This window comes from Chiloscyllium plagiosum, chromosome 25, assembly GCF_004010195.1.
Source record: "Chiloscyllium plagiosum isolate BGI_BamShark_2017 chromosome 25, ASM401019v2, whole genome shotgun sequence".
Lineage (NCBI taxonomy): Eukaryota > Metazoa > Chordata > Chondrichthyes > Orectolobiformes > Hemiscylliidae > Chiloscyllium > Chiloscyllium plagiosum.
This window is the reverse complement of record NC_057734.1, coordinates 31,779,018-31,798,416: the sequence shown is the minus strand read 5'-3', so window position 1 is coordinate 31,798,416 and position 19,399 is coordinate 31,779,018. Positions and strand designations below refer to the sequence as shown.

The window sequence follows — 19,399 nt, the reverse complement described above, 5'->3', positions numbered from 1 at the left end:
TTGGTTAGGCCACTGTTGGAATATTGCGTGCAATTCTGGTTTCCTTCCTATTGGAAAGATGTTGTGAAACTTGAAAGGGTTCAGAAAAGATTTACAAGGATGTTGCCAGGGTTGGAGGATCTGAGCTATAGGGAGAGGCTGAACAGGCTGGGGCTGTTTTCCCTGGAGCGTCGCAGGCTAAGGGGTGACCTTATAGAGGTTTACAAAATTATGAGGGGCATGGATAGGATAAATAGACAAAGTCTTTTCCCTGGGGTCGGGGAGTCCAGAACTAGAGGGCATAGGTTTAGGGTGATAGGGGAAAGATATAAAAGTGATCTAAGGGACAACTTTTTCACGCAGAAGGTGATATGTGTATGGAATGAGCTGCCAGAGGATGTGGTGGAGGCTGGTACAGTGGCAACATTTAAGAGGCATTTGGATGAGTATATGAATAGGAAAGGTTTGGAGGGATATGGGCTGGGTGCCAGTAGGTGTGACTAGATTGGGTTGGGATATCTGGTCGGCATGGACGGGTTGGACCGAAGGGTCTGTTTCCATGCTGTACATCTCTATGACTCTATGACATGTAGTTATTTATCTAGTATTTGCAATCTGAAGCCTACTCTACTTTAAAACAGCATATTTCACTGAACAGCATTGTCATTTCCACTGTTAGAGGTTATCTGCCAATCAGTACTCCACTTAGAAATTAAACTTTTGAACAGTTAGAGTTTAGGATTAACCTTTGCACTTAGAATAAAACAGTTTAATTTCCACCAGTAGATTGTGAAATATTAATTTGTGAATGGTTATTTTTTCAACATTTTGCAATGGTTTTCTTTTCAATTCTGACATTGAGTGATTTTCTGACTTTAAAATTATTCTCTTTTATTCTACAAGCATATAGATGATCAGATTAAACATAATCACATTGAATAGCAGAATAGACCCAGTCGGCTGAATGGTCTATTTCTGCTTCTGTGCATTATAGTCTAATTTCAATCATATCTGTACAGATTTCTCTTGTTGTTTTACCTAGAATCAACACTATTCAACCCAAGTCAAAGAACATGAGTGTTTAGAAATTGGAGTTAAAATAATATAATTTAGACAAGAATACACTTCCAAGATTATAGCTTTAGATTTATGGATATATCAAGAAAGTGGCGCAAGGAACTATTGGACAGAACAGAAGCAATTGTCTTGAAGTTAAATGGCAAACTTAAGGGGCAGAATAACATTTGTAGCATCTGTTGAAAAAGAAATGTAATTATTGGACTTTTGAAAACAATTGTTCTTGTGATGTGAGCATTACTAACAAGACCAATATTTATCCCGATTCTCCTTGAGAAGGTAATGGTGATTCGCCTTCTTGAACCATTGCAGCCCAATTAATTAATTCAGTGAGCATGACATTGTCAGAGAGTTGCTTGTGGGACAACTCTGTCACCATTTGTTTGACCTGCCCAGATGTTAATGAGGAAGACTTTACAATGTTGATTAGGTAAAACGTGATCTAAGAGGATTCTAACATGGTTCAAATCAGATGATTTTGTTTTTAAAGCTTAACCATTTCCCCCCTTTCTCCAAAATCATTCTTTCTTAACAAAAGTGACTGAAGGTCCTTAAATCACTTGTATTTTTTTTCTTTTGGTTTAGTAGTGTTGGTTGGGAGAGAAATGTTGAATCTTGTAGAACTCCCTACTCTCCTATTACGTCAGCTTAAACTGTTGCAAAGTTGCAGTAGCCAGATAGTTAATTTATTACTTCACTGAAAAGGATAGCAGCTGGATTATTGCATAATTCTTTGCTATCGTGCTGGAGTGAAGCTTAGATAATAAACATACTTCCTGGATTAAGAAACCAACATCGTTTTCATGTGCAGAAGCAAGAGTACAATCAAGCTAGAAAAGTTGCCAAATAAAGACTCATCAGCATAGACTAAGATACATATGTATTCTAATTATGGTACAAAATAATTTTCAATGTAGAAATACTAAAATTTCTTTGGTTTTTATGCTTTTGACATCCCAGTATATGGGTGCCTCATTGTACACTTTTCTTCCCCATATATATATCTTCAAAGCTATCTCTATAACCAAGCTTTTCAGTATCTCTCCTGATAGCCTCCATCCTTAGCTTATTTGCCTGGTCATATTCTTGTGAAGTAATAGTTTCCTACCTTAAGTTTGTTATATAGAAGAGAGTAATTGTTGTTGTGATTTAAGTGATCAACTGCTACAGCCTTCAATACTTTCCCCCACTTTAATATTTTTTTAAAGATTGGGTTTTCTTTATTTTATAGTCACACTTCACAATTCTATACTGAATTTCACTTGACAGTCAAACAGAAATGTTCTGTTTCAATGTCTATTGTTATCAAATACAATTTTGTACCTTCAGAAAACTTTACAGATCCTGTTTTGGTCAGGCTATGATGGATGGATTTGCATAGTGCCCAGCTGGAATGATTACCAATGGGCACTTCTAATGCATTGCCCAGTGAGATGCCAATTTGAACCTTATGATCTTAGATAAGGCTTAGCTGAAGTTGAGCATTTGCCTGTGGGTGGAAGGGAAAATTGAAGTGAGGCTGTCAGTGAACACACTTTCTATCATTTGTTCAGTGAATTACTTGCATCATGCAGTCGCATTGTAGTTGGAATATAGCTCATAAAGGGAAATAAATAACTTGATAAAAAGGGAGATTTGTAATTTCTCCCAATAATCATAATTACTGACGTAATTGGAACTTAACTAGTTACAGCTTTCAGTAAGATCTGATGATCTGTAAGAAACTTCTGCATGTTATTTTTAAGATAATATTTCTCTTTTGGCAGGAATTCAAGGCGAAAATGAAACTGCTGGAGCAGAGAAGAGAGGAATTAAACAAAAAGGAAGAAGAACTGAAAAAATCATTTGCAAAATTTGATAAGTTCTTGAGGGTAAACATGAAACATGGACTAGCCAGACTAGCTTGATCACGTTAGCTGATTTTGAACATCGAATGGAAAAATGTCCATATGTTGAATAATAATTCTTATTCTGTAGCTCTTCTTACTTATTTAGGCTTCACTCTTTAGCTATCTTGTTCAGGGGACTGGTCTGTTCCAAGAATAGCACCACGAATTAGAAATTATGTGGTATCCATGCTGTAAATGTTGCAGTCAATGGGATGTTGAAGAGGTACCCCTGCAGTCACTGGTCTTACCCAGCAGCTACAATGACTCTATACTTATGGGGTTAAGAATAAAGGCTACAAAATTGATGGCACGAATGCTAAGCAGAACACCAAGATGCAGGAAACTGCCTAAAGAGAGGGAGTGACAGAGTAAAAAGATTGTAGACAGAGGGGATTTGATAATTAAAAGGATGAGTGGCAACATCTGCAGAGTTGCAGAAAGTTTTAATGTCCACTTGGAGCAATGGTACAGGGTATCTCACAGCAACTGAAAACAATTTGGAAAAGAAGTGGGAAGAGAGGAATGGTGGTGGGTGATTTAGTTATCATGGGTCTATGTTAAGACCAATGACATAGAAAAGAACAAGATGGAGACACTAGTAAAGGAATATGAGCAGGTACAAAATAGGAAAGTAGATTCCCATGGATGGTAATCTCTGGATTATTACTTCAATCATTTGCTGATTGGCAGAGAAATTACTGTCAGGAAGGGGAGTGTCATATGGAGTGAAATGGATAATTTTAAAAGTAATAAACCATGAAATGACATAAATATTCAATAATTACTTTACCTATGCATTTACTGGCGAGACAAGTGGTTACAATATTAGAACAATAGATTTTAAAATACTTAAGGTAGAAAGAGGAGATAGTTTATAGATTAGTCAAACTTGGGTAGGATTAAATTCCTTATCCAACCAAGCACGTTAAAAGAAGGGAGGAGACAGCACATACACTATTAAGTATTTACAAAACTTCCATTACAGAATGAAAAGGTTTAGAGGATACGTAGATAGTTAGTTATTCTTGTATTTAAAAAGGAAAATGATGCATGTCCAGGAAGCATAGAGCAGTTAGCTCACCATTGGTGACAGAAAGGGTACTGGAGTTTAACCTCAAAGATGTAATACAAAAATACCTGGAAACGAAAAATATTAAGAATAGTACTGATTTCTAAAGGGATGATCATGTTTAAGCACTACCGCAGTTAGGCAGTAGTGTGGAGGTTATATAAAAAAATAAACAGGAGTGTCATGGGTCTAAAAAAATAAAAAAACAAGAATGTCTCGAGGCAGCGGGCTGTAGAAGGGGTCGTTATGGCGGATTGCCTGCCACTCTTCAGTGGCTACGTCTGAGCCCAGGCGTCTGGAGAAGAAGCATGCAGTGTCTACCAATACCCTTGAGCTATTCAGGGAGAGGTGGGCACTATAGGGAGTGGAGTGTTTTATTTCCCCCTCCAACTCTATTTTGAGTTAATCCTTGCCCTCCCCTTTTTTGATCACGCAACAGTGCCCTTTGATGTGAAGGGCACTGCTTGTCACTGGCCCCTCGGGTGTTTCCTTTCTTCCTGGTGGTGGAAATTAAATAAAGATTTGTACACCTGTTGTCTTTCACTGTGTCTCACACCTGCACACACACACCATGGGTGCTGGGGAAAATATAACCACAACCACAGTTAGGCAGTAGTGTGGTGGTAAAAAGATAAACAACAGAAAGAAAAAGTGTCAAAGATTCTGCTCACTCTAAGAGCTGGCTCTGAGGGAACTGGATCAGTGTCAAGTACTCTCCAAGGGTGACATGGTGATGGGATACCGGCCTCTCTGGAGTTATTTCCGCAGTAATTTGTGTAGTTCTCATTTTTTTTCTTCTCTTCTTCCTCCGAAGGAAAATGATGCCAAGCAAAGCAGAGCAAAGAGCAAAATAAGTATTGAAACTGAACTAATAAAGCAGAAAGAGAAGGAGATTATTCGGTTAAAGAAAGAACTGAGTGCCCTGATCATTAAGAGGGATAATCTGAAAAAGAAAGTGAAGTCATATACCATTTATCCAAAATTCTTGGAGAAAGTAATCAAAATGTCAAAGGAGGTAATTGTGAAAAGTATATGTTGGTTTAACCTTTGCTTACTTAAATGCATATGTAGAGTTATAGAGATGTACAGCAAGGATACCGACTCTTCAGTTCAACTCATCCATGCCAACCAGATATCCTAAATAAATCTAGTTCCATTTTCCAGCACTTGGCCCATAGCCCTCCAAACCTTTCCTATTCATATAACTGACCAGATCCCTTTTAAATGTTGTAATTGTAACAGCCTCTACAACTTCCTCTGGCAGCTCATTCCATGCACGTACCACCCTCTGCCCCTTAGGTCTCTTTTACATCTCCCCTCTCACCCTAAACCTATGCCCTCTAGTTCTGGACTCCCCCATCCCAGGGAAAAGTCCTTGTCTATTTACCCTATCCATGCCCATCATGATTTTGTAAATCTCTATGAAGTCATCCCTTAGCTACTGACACTCCAGGGAAAACAGCCCCAGCCTATTCAGCTTCTCCCTATAGATCAAGTCCTCCAACCTTGGCAACATCCTTGTAAATCTTTTCTGAAATCTTTTGAAGCTTCACAACATCCTTCGTATAGCAGGGAGACCAGAATTGAACACAATATTCCAAAAGTGGCCCACCCAATGTCCTGTACAGCCACATGTATGGTACAAGCAAACTGCAAGGAACCAAAAATGATAACAACTTGCACTTTTTTCCACACAGCTAATGAATTAAAACATCCAAAATGCTTCACAGAAGCAAAACCAATCATATATCAAGTAATTTTTGGGAGTAGGTATTAAAGTGGCAGCTTTTAGCACGGCTAATGAATTGATACGGAGAGATAATAAAGAGAGACCATTTCTGAATATGGGATAAGCTGGCTGAATGGTTTTTTGGCCATATTTGGAGTAGAATTAGATAGAGTTGTAAACAGAGCAGAGTTGGATGATCATGGAGTGTATAATAGGATAATAGTCTACAGCAGGGAGAGATGAGCAAGGTCTTATAGGGACTGATCGATGACTGCAAAGAGTTTGAAGTTAATGTGTAACTTGATGGAAAACCTTGAAAGTTAGCAAAAATGGGGTGATAAGGAAGTTTTACTTAGGGTTGAATCTTATGTACAGGTGGTGGCCTTGGTCTGTGTGAAACTCGGGGCAAGACCACCTGCACTTGACCAGGATGCCCTGCAGCTAATCAGAGGCACTCAGAAGAGCTCTACTTTGCTCAAGGCAGTCTTTCTGCCCTCACCAATATGTCCAACCTCTAAAAAGCTGGCCAGCGGCTCTCTTGTCCTAGCAGTCCCACTGGGTACAGCATTATTCTTATCATTTGTGCAGAGGATGTGAGTGTGGCTGATTTCACCAGAATGCAGTAGCATCATCCATATTTCCATGGTCTGGAGTCACATGCAAGCCAGACCAGGTGAGGGTGTTGGAGATTCCCTTCCCTAAGTGACATTAGTCAACCAGATGGTTTTACTATGGTAAGTAATGGTTACATGCTTGCCATTAGGTTAGCTCTCCATTCCAGATTTTTGTTGAATTCCAAATTTCACCACCTGCCATGGTGGGATTCAAACCCATGTCCCCAGCTGCTGGCCAGGGGTTCTATATTACTTAGCTAGGGACATTACCACTATACCACCATCTGTGCCACAGTGTGGGCAGCACAGTGGCTCAATGATTAGCACTACTGCTTCACAGCGCCAGGGACCCAGGTTCAATTCTAACTTCGGGTGACTATCTGTGTACAGTTTGCACATTCTCTGTGTGTCTGAGTGGGTTTGCTCTGGGTGCTCTGGTTTCCTCACACAATCCAAAGATGTGCAGGTTAGGTGAATTAGCCATGCTAAATTGCCCATAGTGTTTAGGGATGTGAAGGTTAGGTGCATTAGTCAGGGGTAAATACAGGATAATAGGGTAGGGGAATGGGTCTGAGTGGGTTACTCTTCACAGGGTTGGTGTGGATTTGTTGGGCCGAAGGGCCTGCTTCCACATACACTTTAGGGATTCTACAAACCTCCTCAGTAACCAGTGGAACTGTAGTCCCCAGTTGATGGACTCCAAATGCTGAGGTATATTTGGGGTTTCACTGGGGCCTGGTTGTCAGGCTCTGGCACGGGGATGCAGAACATGAGGCACCACCTCTTCTACCCTGCCTGGCAACAAGGTTGACAAACTTCATGTGGCAGCCTGGATACTTAGCATCTGCTTTAGCCGCTGCACTGTCAGGAGGAGCCCACTAATTGACAAGTTAAGGGTCATATGTGACCCATGATGAGCAGCATATAATGCCACTGCAGCGGAGTTTAAATGACCAGCAAGGATGGGCAAAGAACAGGCATGGCATCCTTACCATGGCACTAATTGTTACTCCCATTTCTCCTCACCAGTCGTCTCCCTTCTGGAACAATTTGAGCAATGGGAGAGGCATTAAGTTCTTAGGTCACAGCGGAGGCCACAAAGTTTTGCATGAGTTACATTCTGTGAAGACTAGCAACAGGAACACCTACAAACAGAACTTGGAAAGCAGACAGTCCCTGGGTTGCTAACAGGTTCTATTCTGGAGTCCCATTCACAAGTCGATTTGTACACAATTCAGAACAATGTAAGCAGCTGTTTGTAAGGACAGGAAAGTTATTTGGGTTTTTAAAATTAAACCCTCGATGGGATCACATTCATAAATATGAGTGTTTGTTAAGTTGGATATTTGTAAGTCAGAGCCCCCCTGTAATCAAATGTGGAAATGGCCTTTCAGCCACAATGGTGGAGAAGAAGATGTGATATTACAGAGATAGAAATAAGCTGTCTTGGTGATGGTGAGAAGTTAGTGGAGGACCCTGTTTAAGATCGATACAACTTTCATTAATTTTTCTCAAACTGTTGTAGTTGAACCAACTGTTTCTGATTATCCATGTTCCTATTTAAGTTTCAGGATATCAGAATGGTGAACATTCGCTTTGAAACCTTGTTTATTACACATAATCTTCTACTTTCAAAGTACCATGAAGATCAAGAAATTATGAAGACGCTTAAATCAAATTATAATAACATGATGAAGGAAAAGGACAATGAAATTATGATGTATCATAATGCCATAGCAGCAATAACACATCGATTGGAAGCAGCCAAAGCTAAAACGATAAAAGGGGTAGGTTTTTTTTTTAGGAATTAAGCTGGCAAGAGCCAATTCCCCAGATCTCAGCCTTTTATATATGATTTAATTTTCTAACTGGTTCTCTGGTTTTGACAACTTGGCTCAATAAGATTTTGTCAACCTGATTAGTTAACACAGGTTTACGCAAATCTTCAGTCTCTTGTAGAAGAGGCAGCATTGTTTTAATTCTAATTAGCACAGCAACAGAAAATAGGAGTGGGAGTAAACCTAGTTGAATCATCTATTTGTTCTGCCATTCATTGTGATCATGTCTAATTCTATATCTCAATACCTAGACTCCCTTGGCACCTTTCGTCCATATACATCAGTTTATTTCTTGAATATATTCAGTAACTTGCTGTCACAAACTTTTATGACAAGGTTCACCACACTTTGCATTAAGTAATTTCTCATCTTATTGCAAAATGGCCTACCATGTGTCTGGAGACTGTGATCTCTTGTTTTAGAGCCCCACCACAAACCTAGGAAGCATTATCCCTGCCTTATCTATCCAGCCCTCGTCAGGAGTTCTTTACATTTTAATGGGATTCCTCTCATTCTAATCACCAGTGAGTATAGGCCCAGTTGATCAAATCTCTCCTCAGCATTAAAATCTACCATCAAGGAATTGGTCCAGTAAACCTTCACTGCACTTCCTCAATGCAAGTATATCTTTTATTAGGTAAGACAAAATTTTGACATAATACTCCAAGTGTAAAAGTTCACATATTATCTGTGGGTAAATTTAAGAATAGTGAATGGCAAGTAATGTTTATTTGCAGATCACTGCACAATTTGGATCAATGTTATTTCAAAGGTATTTAGTCAGAATAAAACTTCAAATAACCAAGAACTTGTTCTTTGTTTGGATCATAATTAACCCGCACAGTGATTTAAGAAGTAATTCTGTAACTGTATTATCTAATTTTACAGGAATCCATATGGGCACATATTCAAAACACAGCAGCCAAAAGGACTCTTGTCTTGGGTATGATAAAGATGGCGATTTTTAACCTTTATATGTATGTAAGAAAAGCAGAAATGAAACTTGGCACCTTAGCAGAGGATACAGATATTCAGCTTCAGGTGGTAAGTTTTGCTAGTTTTACACACATATATACACACACTTAGAGTAAATAAATAGTTCCAAACTTTTCTCCATAATGTTTTGAGAGATACTTTTTCTCTTCCAGTTTTTTGTTTGCCCTCTTTCATGAGATGTTCACTGGTGCTTTTGTATACTTCAATCCTTAGATACAATATGGTGGTACCTTGATTATTTAATAAACATCCTTTGTGTCACAGTCCTCGGAGTCTCAACTGTGGCAGCAAAGTGGCTCAATGGTTAGCACTGCTGCCTCACAGGGCCAGGGACCCAGGTTCAATTCCTGCCTTGGGTAACTGACTTGCGTGGAGTTTGCACATTCTCTCAGTGCTCTGGTTTCCTCCCACAATCCAAAGATGTGCAGGTTAGGTGAATTGGTCATGCTAAATTGCCCATAGGCAGGGGTGAATATGGGTGGGTTACTCCCTGGAGGGTTGGTATGGACTTGTCGGGGCAAAGGGCCTGTTTCCATGCTATAGGGAATCTAACCTAAAGGTTATATTTACCTCTCAGGACATCACACCTGAACCCAACAACACCATCACCAAGTTAACACTTAATGAAGGTTTGTGGTGCAGTGGTAGTGTCCCTGCATCTGGGTCAGAAGGTTCAAATTCAAGTCTCACCTGCCCTGGTGTTATGTCAAAATACCCCAAACAGGTTAACTAAAATAACTAGAAAGGGAAAAAAAAAGCATACTTGACAACAGGGTAGTGTCCCTACCTCTGATCCAAGAGGACTGGGTTCAAGTCAGATGTAACCATGTGGGTTTACCAAGCCCACACTTGTTAGGAGTCAGACCAGTGGAGTGGTAATCAAGGATGTAGCTGCCAGATGGACCATCTCCACACTTGGCAAATTCTTGATGTTTCTGGCCCAATACTTATGCCACCTTGGCAGATCTGGCAGGCACTGCTAAAGCAGGTAGGAGACCTCAAAGGCATCTCAAAACAGAGGTGCCTCTGGATGCTTAAAAATGATTTGAGAGAAGGGGAGGTTTTTTGTCTCTCACATTAGAGTTGAGGTCCATCTGAATGTGCATTTGGGGCTGTGGAGATTACATTCCATAAGGATTCTTCAAAAAAGTTAACTCCTATAGTTATACATTTTAAAAAAAATACAAACACATTGTAAATTTAAAATGTTTTCAGAATTTAAGTAAATGTTTTCTTCTTGAGCAGAAAAATTATTTAACTGATTAAACAATAACCAAATATGCATCCACTTCTCCCAATACTGGAACCAATGGCTTGTTGTACATAATTATTTGTTGGTCAGCCTCAAACATCAGGCTATCAAATCATAATATCACTCTTACAGTAATATCATTTTTGGTCAGAGTTAATACAACTCTACACAGAGTAAAAGGAGGTTAAAAGTAAATGTTTGAGATCCCACCATTACAAATAAAAGGGGACAAAGGAATGGAAGAGAGCAAGATCATCCTTAAATAATACTGGATTTGTTTTAATATTATGATTTTGCCCAGTGACCAATTGACACTGACTTTCCCACCCCATTGCATCCTTACCAAGGGGTATGAGTGCTACTTTAAGGTCACTTCCATTTGGATGCAAAGGTCCAAATTAGATCAGAATTTAAAGGGATCAGCATAGTGAAAATGCATCAGATGGTTCAGGAATGTGACAGTTAGAAATCACCTAGGCATTGGCACACTGGTTAAAGTCTGAGCAGGGATGTGTAATGTTTTTGGAACTGTGGGAATGAATCCACCGAGTAAATCCCACTTCGGTAAAAATGTTAACTACTCTTTTTAAAGAAAAAAAACTCTTGCACAGAATTGCAGATTTTTCAATTCTCCAGCACTTCTCTATTCTGCTGTTTCAATTGCACTGGCTGAACAACTTTAGTCACTCTTGCTAAATGCCAAAGAATCTATTTAGATCAGTTTTTAATGACATCTGGTATGTTGCACAGTTAATTGGCAACCAGGATTCTCTCTCATTAACCAATGTGCTATGCTAGAATATGCATGTTTGTCAGGAATGTTTTAGGTAGAAATATAAGTAAAAGGTAGAGATAGTAATGGGGTAATAATCTAGTACTAATGTGTAACTGGTGACAGTTTAATTACATGTCAATTTGATCAATTGTGATTTTTCATATTTTGATTGTCCATTAAAATAATTTTAAAATGACTGAAAGACATTTACTCTCTTACAGGTTCAAGAAAACATCCTGGAATTACGTGATATTGTACATGATCTCAAGAAAAGTGTAGAGATTAGTTAACTAATCTTTACTTGTAAAAACATAATGGTGGAATGTTACATTTTATGGTTATTGTTTAGTATAGAAATACTACAGAATTAATGAGAAGTTTTACACTTGTTCTATTATGATAATAAATGTATGCATGTCTATGTATATGGCATATAGGTACAAGTCAAAACATTGTTGAATGTACTTCTGAAATTCAATTCTACAGAAGATCCACTACCTGTGCAAAAATTATGTTTGGGGATGTCCTGAACTGCTTGCAGAAGAGGGAATAGCATTTGCACTGACTATAGGTGTGCTAGGTTTCATTGGAAAACACTAATAAAGAAAAAACATGTTAGATTTAGACATTGAGGATTTGACGCAGATGCCTTGAATTCCACTAAGAATATGGCCCAGTTATTGATGCTAACCATTCAATATTGACCTCTGAGCCTTCATTTCCCATCAAATTGAAACCCAAAGTGTAAAATATTTCCTGGTTTTGAGAGAGTCATACATGTATTGTAAAGAAGAGGCTTCTGCATTTGTATCGCTCAACGTTCAGTGCTCTCTTGACTGCTAACGAAGTAACCAGTAAGCTCTTAAGCATCACATTTCATATCATTAATTGGTTGGACACAAATTCAGTTAGGCTACAGTTTTTCCATAGAGTGAATCTGCCAGTTAAGCACAAGGATATGGTAATGGGACAACAGCTTTAGAGGAAGGAAAAGCAGTTCAGTTCACCTGGCTTGATTTTGCTTGGTCCTCTTAAATGTGTTACATATTGTTAATACTACAGCAAAATGCTGGAAACACTCAGCAAATCAGGCAGCATTTGTGAAAAGAGAAAAATATAATTAACATTTCAGGTCAATGCCCTTCCATTAGAACTCAAACACGCCACAAAGTCAACTTCTGAAGAAAGGTCAATGACCTCAAATGTTAACTCATCATTACACTAATTCTGCTAGACCTGCTAAATGTTCCCAGCACTATTGTTTTTAGCTTAACAGCAGTCACAATATTTTGCTTTTGTACATATTTTTGATGTTGGAACCTTCTATAAAAATTGTAAAGAAAATGGTTGACTTTCTATGTTTTGTATATAATTGTTTCTTGTCTTAATTGCAATTTACTCACAATGTGAAAACTAAGATTTATGTAGTATGACAATTATCTTAAACAATAACCAGTGATAGAACTAGGGATTAACTGGGTTATCCAGCTAGTCCAAATTTGTATCATTGATTAATGTTTATCTGGTCGTGGAATTCAAATGTATAAATGTAAAAATAGTGAATGATAAAGTATTCCTGTTCAGTTTCCAAGTAGAACATGAGTCTTGAATTCAAGGATTTAGAGCCCTACGCTTCTATAGATCTATTTCAAATTTCCAGTGCTTCACTTGCCATTTGTAAAATTGGTCCAACATGGCGCAAACAGGCAAAAAGAGTTCCATGTTTACCTGAATGTGAAGCTGGGAGGAACAATAATACTTCTCCCAGGTCATCAAACCACCACACCAAGACAAGGCACATGCTCATCATTGTGTTAGTTTGGATTTAATGTCTCTTGCAAGGCCTGAGCTTTTCACCATAGCAGGATAATTTTGCTATTAACATGTATTCAAGTTAATAAGATCCAAGGCTGAGGGCTACTGAAGCCTCTCCATTCTGACATAGTACATGTATTTTGCCTTTTTCATAAATCCAAAATAGCTGCTCTTAAATTTCTGGACCTGATATTGTTTTTGTCAAAATGGCCTGGATTTTCCAATAGTAATGATACTGAAATTAAGTGTTCATTGCCATTACTTCTCTGAAACTGCTAGCAACCTCGAGTCTCCATACACACATTTTAAAGTGGAAAGCTCCAAGTTGCTGTGTTTCATAAGGTAAGCTGCTCAACTTCTTACAGGTTGCAATCAGTTAGAAATCATTAAACATTTTTACTATTGATTTGCAGATTGAGAAATTTCTTCAATATGATTGGCTGTTTACTTTGCTTTACAATCACCATTTTTCAATAAAACAAACAAAATTAACATCAGGAAAGGTAAAATCTATGCCACAAAATTACTATACTTTTATGGATAGCTTCCTTCAAGATCAGTGTTAAGCACAATTATTTCATCATTAATGGCAAAATCTGGGCCATTATGTTACATTGTTACTAAAGTAATTTGTTTGATGTGAATTTAATATGCAGTTTGTTCACTGTTTATCACCTGTAAACATTCCAGGTACAGTAAAGTCTTAGCTGTTCTGAACATTTGCCATTTTTCAAATTGCTTACCAAAACTTATTACACATTTTTTCACCCACTGCGAGTCCAATCTTTGCTCATCCATGAAGTGAAAAAAAATTAAAAGAAAACTTACTTCCTGCAGTAGAAAATGCATACTGCACAGACTATCATGTTCAATATTGGGAAATTTACCATTTGAAGAATGAAACCTTTGCAAACAGCAGGGATTTTACTGTAATTAAAATGGAAATTGCTGGAGAAATTTGGAACATCTGGCAACATCTGTGAAAAGGAGTTAACATTTTGAGTCTTGTGATCCTTCTTTAGAGCATACAGAACAGGATCACAGGACACAATGTTAACTCTCTTTTCTCTCTACTGATGATGCCAGACCTGCTGGGTTTCTCCAAAAATTTTTGTTCTTGTTTGTTTCATATCTTCAGGATCTGCATTTCTATGTGGTACTTTGCTGTAATTATTTTAAACACTGCATAGGGCATTAATACTGCTTTGTTAATATTACACAAAGATGATGTATGTACAAGTTAAAAGCATCACACAGACTGTCGAAGAATTAAAGTTTAAAAAGCTACAAAAATAAAGTATGTTTTATAAAGAAACCAATTTCAGTATTGTAATAAAATCCAAAGTTTAATATTGGATGAATTGTTTGGGAATAAACTGAATTCTTTGTAAATTGAACTCCTTGTACTACGTAATTTTAAAATTTTATTTTTTTATGGTGTGCAATTTTACTTCATGCAAATAGAGTCATAGTCATAGAGATGTACAGCATGGAAACAGACCCTTTGGTCCAACTTGTCCATGCTAACCAGATTCCCAACCCAATCTAGTCCCACCTGCCAGCACTTGGCCCATATCTCTTTCCTATACAAATGATTTCAGTTGTTTGAAAATTATGTTTTCATGCCATGTTCTCCAGTAGCTCAGATACCACAAATGAATTTATATCTGTGAAGCAGTTTTCAACATTTCAAATCCCGCTGGGGATACATTCCCGGATCTACTGTGGAACCCAAAACCATGAATAGGAGCAAACCCATTCATTTAAATGGGAAACGTACTTTCCTGGCAGCCTCCTAGTCCCTGGTTCTGAAACATTCCCTATAATATGTTCGGGCCGCTGTAAACCACGGGTAACAAACTGCGGAAAACGATTCCACGGATACTGGGGTTGCCCTGTACAATAAAACATTAAATGGAAGCCTTTCCACTTAGTTTGAACTGGCACCAAAAACAAACGAGATTCATCACAACTGAGTTACTAAGCTGAACAGGAGAATGAACTAAACCATCAATAAAGATTTTCGTGCAGTCTGTGTTCACTTTAATTGTTCTAAATATCACAGCGAGAGCAATTACAGGCCAACGTAAAGTCAACTACATTTGACATGAGCCCCACTTCTACAAGTCCAACCATGCAAGGATGCCAAGTTTCCTTCTGAAAGAATATGAAGCAGTAAGGTTGAAATCTTCAAGATCCTCCAATGAAGCGCTGGTATTCTGTCCCACTTGCTATTTGTGTATCTTGGTCTGTTGTGGTGGGTGATATTACTTCCATTCTTTTTCTCAAAGGTTGGTAAATGAGGTCCATATCGATATATTTGTTAATGGAGTTCCAGTTTGAATGCCAGGCCTCTATGGAATTCCCATGTATGTCTTTGTTTAGCCTGTTCCAGTCGAACTGGTGTTCCTCTTCGTCAGTGTGTATAGATATAAGTGATAGTTGGTCATGTTTTTTGGTGGCTGGTTGGTGCTCAGGTATCTGGTGGCTAGTTTCCTGACATCTGTCCTATGTAATGTTTGTTGCAGTCCTTGCAGAGTATTTTGTATATGACGTCCGTTCTGCTGGCTGTTGATATGGGGTCCCTTAAATTCATGAGGAGCTGTTTCAGTGAGTTTGTAGGTTTGTGGGCTACCATGATGCCTAGGGGCCAGAGTAGTCTGGTTGCCAACTCAGATGTCTTTAATATATGGCAGGGTGGCTACAGTCTCTGAGTTTGTTGTGTCTTCTTGTTTAGGTCTGTTCTGTAATTGGCAGATTGCGCTTATTGGGTATCTGTTGTTCCTGAATACGTGGCATTGTTGTTTTTCTTCGGCTTCTCATAGTTCCTGGATGTTGCAGTGTGTTGTGGTTAATTTAACAACAAATCCCTATTTTTATTGCTTCATCTTCAAGGTTGTACCATCAGACCTACGGAGCCTTGTCAGCTGCAGATCCCTCCTGAACTACTCCTCCTTTCCACCGTTAACCCAAATTTGTTGCATAGAGTACATTAACCCAAATTTATTGCATACCTGATTTTCATATTACTGGATACAGAGATTAGGTGGGAAAAGTTATCCAAATCCTAATTAAATCTAAGCACTGAAATTAAGTGAAGTATTATTCACCTAATATAACTATCAATATCAGTTCAGTCAAATATAATGAGTTTAAAATCCAATTTCAAAAAAGAAGCTATAAAAAAAAAATTGACATCAGTGCACTGAAGCAATAGTGGGAGCACTACATTACTGCAAGGTGCTAGTGTTTAGATGAGGTAAACGAAACTCTTAATTGACTGGTCAGATCGATGTAAAAGATCTTAAAGGATCCCAATCTTCAACTTTACCTATTATTCCAATTTCCTGCTATAATTACCAGCACAGCAGTGGCAATTCTTAAAATGCAACTAAACACATGAAAAGGCTTAAGATGTAATAAATGGTTATATACTGTAAATGCAACAGTTCACCGATGGAATTTTAAAATCTTTTGCCAGAACAATAGCTTTAAATAGAAGTAGGCTTTAATGGCTCACTGTACCATTTAGAACTTGCTGAACACTAAAATACACATCAGTGTTTTAAAAAGAGTTGTTACATGTTTGGTAACTGTAGAGAAGAGATTTAAAACTAATGTCCAATTAATTTAAAAGAAAATCTCAATTTACAAAATCCATAACTTAGAAATGTCACCCCAGGGACATCATGACTTGAGATCACAAATAAAAACTAAAGCCAATTTAGTACAGGAACAGAATAAATATTTAGATCATCTACTGTTTGGAAAATTAATAAATCACTGATATAAGAAAAAAAATCACATAATTACACTGAAAGTTGATAGACGTGCAATAACTAGATCAAATCACTAGACTTTTTGGATAGTAACTAATTTACTTGTACCATGCTGCATCAATTACCTCTCAGCTACATGTTATTGTACTGTTAATTATATAATTGGATATTGCTCATAATAAATGATCCATCTACATCAATTCTGCATATTATACTCGTGCTCGTCACTGTGCCAGGATATTTCAAATTACAATTGCACAGTTACAAAATTTTAATAAAATATTTAGCACTACATAGCAGCAATTTATTTTTCACAGTTTTTTTTACGATAGTATTTGGAATGTTCACTATCCAAATAAGACCATTTTAATTTTAGTGATAAAAATGTTTAAAATAAAGTCACTCCTTGTTCGAAGGATTATATAGTACTGACAGAAGTTATAAACTTTATAAATAGATTAAAAATACTACGCTGAGCTCGGTATACCTTTTTTATTAATTTCCTCAATCTTCAGATTTTGGTTATTTCAGTTATGACAGTGACCTTCAAGGCACTATTATACAAAATAAATGTAATTACAAATGCACCTTAATGTTCTTGCACAGGCAATCCAATGAAAGTCAATACCTCCCCTTTCCTCCTGAATAAATGTTCATTCAATAATCTGCATAAGCAACAACAAATGCAAAGTATCATTAGCTAACATTAACCTGCAGCATATCACTGTATAGTCCAATGCTCCAGGTGATGATTTGGCATTATGAATTACATTTTTCTCCGCATTTTCCCTTTGCCTCTACCAAAGGCCATGCTCTTCATTTCTCTTACACGTTGGCGACTCTTAAGCTTCAGTTTTTTCATTCCTCCCCGATGTAGGAACTGCAATTTTTCTTTTCTCTTTCTATTTTTGAGGATTTCAGCTTTGGTCTTCAGCTCTGAACGCACTCCATGCTGTTGCCCTTGTTTTCTTGGGAAGGAATGAGAATTTCCTCGTCCACCTGTAATGTTATACATGTCATTTCTTTATCATGATACAATCAGGAGGTTAATTACAGAAAGAGGCAGTTTGTCCTACCACGTTTTGCTGGTACCTTTCTGGAGGAGCCACCAACTCTAAATCCACTTCCACTTAGTACCCATACACTTCAATAGGTATTTCTCTCAACAATTTATTTAATGCTTTCAAAATAATCTTTGCAATACTCAGAATTTTAACTTACTTTTCTATTTCCACTTTATGGTGATTTAATTATTGCATCAGCCATCAAAACAATAAAACTACCCAAACTGAGTAACTATTCACATTTACATACTTTAAAACCTTAACTACCACCATGACTTTCCATACTCATTGCGGGGGGGAAAAAAATCTTCTTATATGACACTCCTCATCCTTGCTAGGATACAACTTCCTGTATCATCTCAAAATGCAGAATCCTATAATTTTGTGTTCTCAGCAAATTTCACTATTAGGAGAAAGTGAGGACTGCAGATGCTGGAGATCAGAGCTGAAAATGTGTTGCTGGAAAAGCGCAGGTCAGGCAGCATCCAAGGAGCAGGAGAATCGACGTTTCGGGCATGAGCCCTTCTTCAGGAATTCCTGAAGGGCTCATGCCTGAAACGTCGATTCTCCTGCTCCTTGAAATTTCACTATTAGCCTTGTTACATCGAATTTGTTTTGGTATATGGAAAGAACAGTATTATGTCAGAACTTCCCTACAATCCAACTGGAACAAATCATTCCAGCCTCATTCCTTCTGCCTTGCAACCATCTCTTGATTCACACAGCTACATTCTTAAATTTTGTGCCATTGTCTTTGCTGTAAGATTTATATGTGAAAATTTACAAAATGTTTTTTGAAAACGCCCATAGCCCACATCAACTGTATTTCTCTTAAAAAAAAGATTGGTGTACAATATGCACTGCCACTTTGATAAAATTAATTTTTGTTCCGTTTAAAAATTCCTGATTGGAAATAAGCTCCAAAGGAGAAATATTCAGAACAGATGACATGTTGCAACAAATCACCAATTTCAGGCTAGTCCTTGCTTCCCTGTCGGCACTGTAATTCCTAAAAAAGCTGTATTCTCTTTCCTGCAACATCTTTAATGCTACATTTCTCAAATCTCATCTTTTGTACTGCTCTTAGGACCATGCTACCTCTACTTTCCTTACACACCTCTCCTCATTCTAACCTGAACTGCTGCAATTTTCTCTTCAGCACTTACTTTTCTTTTCTGCATACTATCTTTCTAATTTATCCCTGTTGTGTGCCCTTCTCCAGCCAAAATTCAATGCTGTAAACAGTATAATAGAACCTAGCCTGTCCATGAGAAGTGCAATGGGAGAGGGCTACGAAATATATTTATTGTAATAAAAACATACGTGATATGAAAATATTGCTGAACAATGCCGACTTCATATATATGTATTATGTACTTAATCCACTAAAGGTATAGTTAAAATGTACATTTTTCTCCCAACTCTCCTTCCCAAACATTTTATTTCTGTAGTACAGGAATAGAAGAAAGCAAATGATAGATTAAGTAATCTATCTGACTAGTACAATAGGTCTCTCGGATCAC

The 19,399-nt window shown here is 37.7% G+C and overlaps 1 protein-coding gene across 2 annotated transcripts in view; it reads left to right on the top strand.

The window, feature by feature from the left end:
* Positions 1-11,632, top strand: part of cfap73 (cilia and flagella associated protein 73) — a 15,134-nt gene extending 3,502 nt beyond the window's left edge. The window contains exons 3-7 of one of the 2 annotated variants that reach the window (XM_043715846.1): positions 2,823-2,927; positions 4,829-5,029; positions 7,923-8,144; positions 9,084-9,239; positions 11,440-11,632. In XM_043715846.1, coding sequence (XP_043571781.1) covers positions 2,823-2,927; positions 4,829-5,029; positions 7,923-8,144; positions 9,084-9,239; positions 11,440-11,508 — 753 coding nt within the window. In that variant the 3' untranslated portion in view covers positions 11,509-11,632. The remainder of the gene's footprint in view (positions 1-2,822; positions 2,928-4,828; positions 5,030-7,922; positions 8,145-9,083; positions 9,240-11,439) is intronic. The other variant, XM_043715847.1, reaches the window with a different exon arrangement.
* Positions 11,633-19,399: the final 7,767 nt, after the last annotated feature.